The sequence below is a fragment of the Charadrius vociferus genome, unplaced genomic scaffold (genome assembly GCF_000708025.1).
Source record: "Charadrius vociferus isolate BGI_N301 unplaced genomic scaffold, ASM70802v2 scaffold999, whole genome shotgun sequence".
Taxonomy (NCBI): domain Eukaryota; kingdom Metazoa; phylum Chordata; class Aves; order Charadriiformes; family Charadriidae; genus Charadrius; species Charadrius vociferus.
The window spans coordinates 203,055-212,339 of NW_009658627.1; the positions used below are offsets into that span (position 1 = coordinate 203,055).

The 9,285-nt window shown below is 48.9% G+C and overlaps 1 protein-coding gene across 1 annotated transcript in view; it reads right to left on the bottom strand.

Moving 5' to 3' along the window:
* Positions 1-2,110: 2,110 nt before the first annotated feature.
* Positions 2,111-9,285, bottom strand: part of LRRC75B (leucine rich repeat containing 75B) — a 15,384-nt gene continuing 8,209 nt past the window's right edge. Inside the window, exon 4 of the mRNA XM_009893225.1 lies at positions 2,111-2,764. Within this exon, the coding sequence (XP_009891527.1) occupies positions 2,242-2,764 (523 nt within the window). The 3' untranslated portion in view covers positions 2,111-2,241. The remainder of the gene's footprint in view (positions 2,765-9,285) is intronic.

Genomic DNA, 9,285 nt, shown 5'->3' on the forward strand with positions numbered 1-9,285 from the left:
CAATCTCATGCTCCCCAAACAGAGTCCTTGCCATAGAAATTACTCCACTTCTTCAGATTCACTAGAAGGGCTAAAAATTTGGTTTGGGTGAGAAGTGTGCAGGGGAGCACATATTCCCTTCGCTCACACCTTGGGTTGTGCTGTGGCCTGGCTACATTAGCATACCTTGTTCCCCATCCTCCTGGCCAAACATCAAATTCTGGCTATCTCAGGGCCTTTTCTCTTCCGCCTCCATTGGGATGAGGCAGCTAGCACCTAGCCCTAGCTATATTTGCTTTACCCTGTTGTATCTTCTGCTCTTTTTGGTGAGCAGGACAGAGACTTTACAACACTTCTGTTTGCAAGTTAACAACATGAAGATTATGAAGTCCTGCTCTAGTGACTGGAGTGCGAACAGAACTGGGTCCACCATTTGCAGTATCAGGTTGTAATACTCAGCACAGTGTCTCTAAACGCAGCTTTCTTCCTCAGGGGACTGGATTTATTTGGGGCTTTTGGCAGTTGAGCAGAGGCACCGATACCTTTCAGTGCTTTCACACTCTTGGTCAAAAGGGGATAATTCACTTGATAAATATTACCGATTTGCTTCTTGCAACGTCTTGTAAAATCAGCAAGGAGCATGAAAGGTCTGTCTATTTCATGTGGATTTGTGTGGCTTAGTATATGAGAGTTGCTTATGTGTGTTCAGACTCCCAGAGAGAACCAGCAAAGGAAGGCACATTTACCATTGTTAATTTAGGAGGGCCAGGATTTATGTGGGTGCTTTTATATGTCTGATTTCTTTAACTTTTAACTCTTTCAAAAACATATCTGCTCTCTGAATTCCTTTGGGGACACATAATTGAGAGGACTTGACTTATCAGCTAAAGTCCAATCAGTTTATTTGTATCAGCACCTTGCAACACGAAGGGCAGCAGCTTACCACAAATGAACACCCATATTTCACTTTCCTCAGAGGGATGAACCACTCTCACCAATGTGAATGGCACTTGCCGATCCTCTCCCACCCTGCTCAGGCACTGCAAGAGGACTCCTGGTCCATATTCTTGCAGTGTCTGGGCTGCTGGCTCAATTTGTGAACAACCCAGATACTCGGACTCCGAAGTGCTTCATGCTCATGTCCAAGAGAACTGTTTATTATGTTTACATAGTGCATGAGCAATGTGGAAAACGCTAGAAATATTGCATCAGTGGTTTGGTTTTTGGACAGCATTGGAAATGGTGATGCAGCTGCTCACATCATGTCTGTATTACGAGGTATGCAATAGGCCATGAGGAGCCAAAGCTTTGCGCTTTAGTTTGGGAAGTGCCCACCTCTGGCACATTCACTGCTTGCTCCTCTAGTGCCACAGTTATGCGCTTAACTGTCTGCTTTTCCTCAATTTCACTCGGAACTTGTAATTTTAGTACAAAAGCACAGTTTTTGAAACCAATCCTGCTAATCCACAAGACTGCTACCCCTCCCTCTCCTCCCCCCTCCTCCCATCCCATCCCATCCCATCCCAACTCATCCCATCCCCCATGCTCCCACCAACACATACCTTCTTCCCCTCCCTCTCACCCCGGTCACACAGCAAATATCCTGATGCTGCAGTTCCAAGCCATGCGTCCGCCCCAGCCTATGCAATCCAATGGTCTCTGACCAAGTCCCTTTGTTCAGATGTTAATACAAAACACACAATAGGAAAAAAAACAAAACAAAAGGAGCCAGACACAAGAGGGAGACACACTGCCGGGCTCCAGCTCTGGTCTCTGAGCCCTTCAACTAAGCTCCACAACAGCTAGGCTCTTGGGGTACCTCCTTTAACACTCAAGGCTGCAGGTCCCAAGGTTTCAAAGGTGCATAGGAAAAGGAAGAAAGGAAGTAAACTACAAGCCTGTTTCTGTTTTAGGTTGCCCCCCATCCCTTTCCCTCAACCCAATGGCTGCTGGAGGATATTCTTGACTCCGACAGGTCTTTTTCCGTCTTCCAGTGAGACCCTGCCTGGGGACCAGGTTCACTGTAAGTCACTGGTTCCTCTCTGGAACATGGGCGATGGGTTTGGCAGTGAGGGGAGGGAGTGGAGCACGTTGTGGGGGGACGACAGGCTTTTGTCTCACAGCAAGTGGGGGGGGAGATGTCAGGGAAGGCGAGAGAAAAGAGCCAAAGGAAGCCGGTAAAGCTGGCCCTCTGCTTGATGTTTGTACTCAAGACGTCTCCTTGGAGTGGCTTCAATGTGCCTGTGCTGGCCTGTTGTCCAGTCACCTCTCGCAGCCCTGCTGAGAGAAAGCACGTGGCGGGGTGCTTCCTGCTGCTTCATCCTCTGGCTGGCTGCCCTCATGCCCGCTGGAGATCTCCGAGTCACAGTCGAGCGCCTCATAGATGGTAGGCAATGTGGTCTGCTGGCTGAGGCGCTTGCGCAGGCCCACAAGTAATGGCTGTGGCATGGAGGAGACATCCACATTGTTGCCGAGGTCAACCCAGGCCAGGCAAGGGAACTTGTTCATGTCCTTCATGGTGTCAGTCAGCTCCTTCATAGTTGCTCGTGTCAGTCGGTTGCCATTGAGGGAAAGGTGAGTGAGCTTGGGTAGTGCCCAGAGGAAGGGCAGCAGCAGGCGCACCATGTCGTCATTCAGCTCGGTGAAGCTCAGGTCCACAGAGGTGAGGCGGTCCCCGTTGTTCTGCAGGTAGTAGGCCATGCGGTGGACATCCCGCATGGTCAGGGCGATCCCTGACAAATCCATGGAGTCTTGGCTCACCTTCTTCTGCAGGCTGGTCTTCAGGCTAGTGATGGAAAGGGGAAGAGAGAGATCATTAAGGGGACCACTCTCATCCATCTCTCATCCAAGTGACAGATCACTTGGGGACAGGGGAGAACTTATTAAGAACATGGGCTAGAACGTTAAGCAAAGGGTTAATGGAGCTCATTTGGGAAACAAGCACAAGGTTTGCACCTTGCCTCTGGGCAGACTGTGTCCTGGGGCTTTCCCATATATACTCGGCACTTACACATAAACTTTGCCAGAACTGGCTAAACATAGGATGCTAAAGTGTCTCCACCAGCACATTTCAAAGGGTTTGTCTGTATATGCATGTACAGACACTCATGCATGGAAAGCAAAAACAACCAAGGCAGGCAAACTTTCCAAGTGCACTGGTCTGCACTGTGTGTGGGCTGTGTGTGTGCCACCTCTCCAGGTGAATGCCAAGGTCTGTTGCAAACAGACTGTGCTGCAGGGCTACTACAGAGGACAGCAGTGTTAAAAGGCTGAGAAATTGGTATTTTCTCAGGAAAACAATCTACAGGCAAACTGCACTCCAGGAGTAGATTTACTGCATGTCCCTTTAAAAGCTGTCCCAAGCAGCACTTAGTCAGTAAGCAGTACCAGTGGCTGCCTATTTGGGTCTCTGTGGTCAGCAGATCATCTGGGATCTGCTGCAGCTGTGAGGAGGCAGGGAGGGCATAAAGGTGCTAATAGAAAGCTAGAGAAGTGGTTTCAGCCATTTCTTCTGCTGTCTGCCTGGCAAGTGGAGTGAGGAGGAGGTAGGCAAGCTGTATGGCACGCAAAGCTGTGCTATGGGGCTGTTGGGTATGCAAAGGGAGTGGGATGTGGAATTTTATGATGGACTGTGGGTTTGTGAGAGTGCTGTAAGAAGTGGGAGCTGTGGGGCTACAGGAGCTGGTGGGGATACGTTGCAAGAATGAGTAGAAATGTGCGTTGGTGTAACATATGAAAACCTAATCCCTTAGTGTAAATGATATTAGTCTTGCTGTCCTTTCAGACACATCTAGATTTAAGGATATAGGAGCCCTAGTAGGACGCCCACTAGTGTCATTAAACATGTGCTTAGTGGGTCTAGAAGTGCCTTGTTCAGCTTGGGAGGAGCAGGGTGGGTTAAGAACTAACCACCAATTTGAAGGTCCCCACTCTTCCTATCTGGCTCTCTGTAGTGTCCTGCACACCTGTGGCACAGCCAGTCCCTGAGAGCAATGGGTACATGGGGACATGCAATTTCCTTGGAGGAGGCTGCAGCACCGCAGGAGCTCCCGTGGCAGGTGAGACTATCCCTATAAGCCTTAGTGTTGCCAGGCCCTCCTGCAGTTGTAGAGAGGATGTGACGCTGCCTCTATAGCTTTGCTTCTATAGCATCCTGGAAATTTCAGTCCTTAATAATCCCCTATGAGTGTGTGATAATACAAGTGAATAAACGTGTGCTACTGCAGACAACAGCCCTTCATGGACACATGCAACACTGACAAACCGTTAGCTGTGCTTCCTTGTAGAAGTATGAGGTGGAAAGACCTCATGGCCTGCCCTGTCAATTCTCAAGCCCACAAATTCCTGCTCTGGGTTTAGCAGCACTTTGTTCAGGCTACTTCTGTGTGTCCTTGTGCTTCCTGTGGGAGTTTGCTGTGCAAGGCTGAGGCTGCATCTGCAAGCATGCATTTGAGCTATGAACTCTTGTGGTAGAGAGGTAATAACAGTGTGGAATAACTTATATTCAGGCCTAAAGGTTTAAAAGAGCCTTATGTATTACTTACTAAGTGTTTACATGACCCAGACTACTCCTCAGTGGATCACAGGAGGGGCAAGGGGAGCAGTGCTTGTCTCTGCTGTCAAACAGCAGACACTGATGTACTGGTGAATTATAATTGGCCTGAAAGCACACAAGTGAGTTCTCCAAAGGGTCTCCACTTGAATATCGTACTTGATATCTCTCCAGTATCACGGCCCCAGATACAGGATTGTGAAGAATTAATCAACCACATTGCGTGTAGCAGCGGTGCGGTTCTCTTAGCTGCTGTAATAGCAGTAGGAGTTGTGAACTGTGCATGCTGCAGTCTGGATGGCACTGGGCTAGCCTCCCTTTTCCAGCTAATCCAAGGGATGCTTGATATCAGCCCAGGCTGCCTGGGAGCTGTATTTCTTCAACTCTCCCAGGAAAAAAAAACATATGCTCTTTGTTTTGGTTTGGTTTTTTGCATAGTTTGTCACCAACCACTGGCAGTGGTGTAGCACAGTTTAGCATAAAAAAGGGTTCAACTTGTATAAGATCTGTCAGGGACTGACCTCAAAGCTGGAAGAATCTCAGGTCTTCTCTGGAACAACATTATTCCTTTAGCTGTGCTAGATGTTTAATTGGGTGTTTGATATGGAGTACTTGTTCCAGCATAAAGAAGCATCAAATGCACAGTGGAGGTGTGCATTCATATTGGTCAGATTAAGCAGGGAGAAATGCATCTTGAGTGTAAACCTGACTGCATAAGGGAAACAGTCCCCTAAATCCAGCAGGGGCTGGTACAAGAGGTGAGACAGAAGCCTTCTCTGGCCTGTATTGGTTTAGAGTAAGACTTTGTAGGGGATGTGAGGGGACACAGGATAAACAAGCATAGAAGCAAGCCTGCAATTACTTCAGTGCCTGTTTTGTGCAAATGCAGCCTATGGCTCCTGGAAATTCTCTTCCCAGTGCTGTCAACCCATGGCAGATCCTGGGGGGAGCAGAAACGAGACATAAACATAGGGCACGCACCCACTGGCCCCAAGCCTTATCTGAGTCTGTGCAAAGCCTCCTTTGACCTTCCTATTGTAAAGCTACAAGGAACAAGCCTCAGAGCTTCCAGTTTGGGATGGGAACCAGGCTGGAGTGGGGACCACTGGAGGGCATGTCTGAGCCGGCACCACTCCCTCTGCTGGGCCTCTGCATTCAGGTGCCGTTTTTCCTACTGTCTGCAACAGCAGCTTTCTTAACAGGGGGCAACTCTGAATGGCTCTTGGGGTCCCCTTTTGAGTGACTCGGTTCTGAGTGCAGACAGTGATAACAGAGAAAATGTCAGAAGGAGGACAAACGCAATGTGCTTGTCTGACTCTGCCCGTTAAGCTTCCCCTCCTGTTGACTGCTATGCAGGGACTGCAGTAATAAGTCATAGATCGTGCTCTGGCCAGAGCAGGTACCTTCTGCTGTTCTCCCCAGCAACAAGCCAATACCCCAAGGAGGCCCTAATCAAGTAGACAAATTATCTTCCTGTAATTGATTCTCCAGACTGGACTGCTCCTGGCTGAATGTGCTTAAACCCTCCTGCCTCCTGTCCTGTGCCAGGGCCCTCCCTCCCTCCTTTTGCTGGCTTGTTTTTCTTTCCTTTCCTGTGTTTTTTGCTGCTTCCTTTTGCCCTCATTGCTGTACCTGCCAGGGTGACTCTGGGCCTCCTCTCTGAGCACTGTGGGCTCCTCCTGTGTTTAAGTTGTTCTCTTGTCTGTAAAAATGCCTCTTGTAGGGATGTGTCTGTAGAAGCCTTGCCCTGGTGGACACAGCCCCTAATGCTGCAGCCAGGCCCTCAGCTCTCTGGTAAGTGCTGAAGCATGAGACCCGACGCTCCACGCATGCTTTGAACCCTGGCAGCTCTCCTCCTTGCCTCCTTGGTGTTCCTGGGCAGCTGAATACCATCTCTGGGGCAGGGCACAGAATAGTTGACCACTCCTCTCCTCTATTGCTTTAGAAGTAAATATATCTGCTGTCAGAAAAGAGACAGGGAGATGTGGGTGGATGCTTTACTCTGAATTATCTGACACTTGATTTTGTTTTTTCTTTCAGCTCTGCTAAGTTCTATTTCTCTTGTGGGTGGGTGGGGTGGTAGGGGCACAAGGCACAGGACCCCAGGCTCTCAGACACTTCTGCAGCAGCTGAGAAAATGCCAGGTTTATTCCCAGGGAAATGGGTCATCTATTAACCCTAATTTCTGCAAGTAAAGTAGGCTTAAAGATTGCTTCAGCTACAGAAGCTTTTTTTTCTTTGTGTGAGACAAAACAGCTACTTAGTGACACGGCTCTTGATGCCCATAGGACTTGTGGGCAGAGGACCGCAAAGCACTGGAGGTTGGATTAACCTAATGCTACTGCAACTAGTGCTGTGTGCGGATTTATAATTGTGGGAATTTGCATCTAACAAGAACCTGGACCCTGGATGCAGGGAAGCAGACTGTGTTTGTATTATCTGCAGCAAGCTTGGAGAGGAAACAACTCCCCCACTCCCTCAGATGCTGAAGAAACAGCTGCAAGTGAGAAATCCTGTGAAACTTTGAGCAAGAAGCAAGGGCAATCAGAAGCCTGTCCCCAACTACCCACCTGGAGCATCCAGTGAGGAATGGTGTCTGTCCGTCTACCTGTTTACAAGGGATCAGTGCCCTGCTTGCAACCCTTGTCCAGCCCTGCTGAGGGATGAGAGCTCTTCTAGGTACATCTCCTTGTTTCTCTCATGTGAAACAAGTTTTCCCTTGCATCTTTCACAACTCTCTCCTTGGGGTCTGGCCTTTCTCCCACTGACATGCAAGCAGCCTTCCTTCCATCCTCACTGCTAATTATCCCTTCCCTGGATGCCAACTTTACTCTTCAGTGGGCGTTAGCCAGCAGTCCCCAGGCCACACCATGAGCCTGGCTGTGTGAGATCCACCTAGGATCAGCCTGGACAGCGCAGGGGTTTGAGGGACCTGCAGGTGTCAGAAGAAAGCTCTCCATCTCTCAATCAGAAATGTCGGCCAGGAAAGGGATGAAACCATCTTGTTGCCTCCCTTGGCTTTTTTCCTGGGATAAAAATCTTCCTCTCCCCACATCAGGCTCAGTCACTGTTCCTGCCTCCTTTTTTTTTTTTTTTTTTTTTATTAGCACTGAATCCCTTCAATTTCTTGCTCATCAGCTAAATTCTTTGGTTGCTGCAGGGAAGAGGTGTTCTGACTGTTGCTCTGGTGGGACTTGCAGGAGCCACAGTGATGCTTGGCCTCTCGATAGATTTGTGGGGTTTGGAGGAGCTTGTTCAGCCCAAGAATGTTCAGGTTCCTGCAGTCCCAGCCTCATCTCCTTGTCTTCCATGGTATGGAGAGAGGCTGGGAGGAGACAGTGAGAGTCAGATAGGATTTCAGTAATGAGGGATGCCTGCTACTCCTTGCCTGTCTCTCTGGGCAGTTACCAGCTTTCTCCCCCTCCTCCTCTTATTTTTATGTTTAATTTGTCTCCAAATATAATTTTTCTTCTGATTCCAGAGACCCCCATCACTGTGCATTCCTTTCTTCATTAACAGGCACGGCCAAGCCATCAGTCAGGTATCTCTTGGCTGCTCTTCCTTGCATAGAACCTAGTGGCAGGTATGTCTGGATGGCTTCTCTGCTTTGAGCAGTGATTTAGGGGATGAACTCTGGGCTTTTAATTGTCTACTTAGCATAATCTGCTTGCTTTGTTTCCCTGTGGCACAGGGTGCTGCTGCACAGGGCTGGCTTTAGCTGCCTCTAGTGAGACACGAAAAAGGAAAGAGAAGCCTCAAAAGCATTGACCTAGACTAAGCCAGCCCGAGCTGTTCTGAGGCTGGGCCCAGCACCTCTGTGAAGATGGAGGAAATGCACTAATGGGCTCCTTCTATGGGAAGTCCCTTAGTCACATCTCCATCCATGAGCCCAAGCTCTTTTGCTTAACTCTGGGGAGATCCCTTACTGTGGTGAGAAAGGCGTGCAAAGGTAGCCTTTGTCCTACCGCCCACCTTCTGCAAAGTGGTGGGACGTGTATATCGGTAGGCGTTGATGCAGCAGAGTACCTCTCCTTCTCCTGACTCTGCTGTCATCTTCACTCTGTCCTTGAAGGTGTGTTCAAGAGGGCTGTGAACCCCTGGCCTTCCTCCTGCTGCCACTTGATCTGTCCAAGACCTCTGGTTGTTTTCCCTCATTATTCAGGTCTAAGCAGGAAATAATGTTACCTCCTCGCTGTAAATGTCAGGTATCAGCCCATGCCATAAAATCACAGAATAGTTTGTGTTGGAAAGGACCTTTAAAGATCATCTAGTCCAACCCCCCTGCAATGAGCAGGGATGTCCCTGTCAGACCTTCAACTGTGTAAGAGTCACGAAGGCACAAGGTCTTTGCTGATTCCTTTTAATCTTCCACCCAGCCTCCTGGCTCTCAATCGAAGTGTCCTGCTTCTCCTGCCTGCCAGTCTTGGGATTTTTTCTTCTGATCTGTGACAAGGCAATGTCAAGCTGCTGGATGACTCTTTCTGCCATCTCCAACAACTTTTGCAGACGTACCTGCCTCTCTGCTGCTGGGAACCCTAATCATGGGTAGTGTCTGGGGCTCTCTGCACTGTAAAATGATGAGACAGTTCCTGCTTCTCTCTGCAACTTATTCACCAGGTTTGTGTCTGTCCAGCTGACATCTCTGTGAGCAGCAGCTTCTTGAAAACATTGTGTGGGGCAGTTCCTGTACTCCTATATGACTCTTGCCACGTGGCTTTAGTTAACTTACTGGTATTCTCTAACTTAGCTTCCTA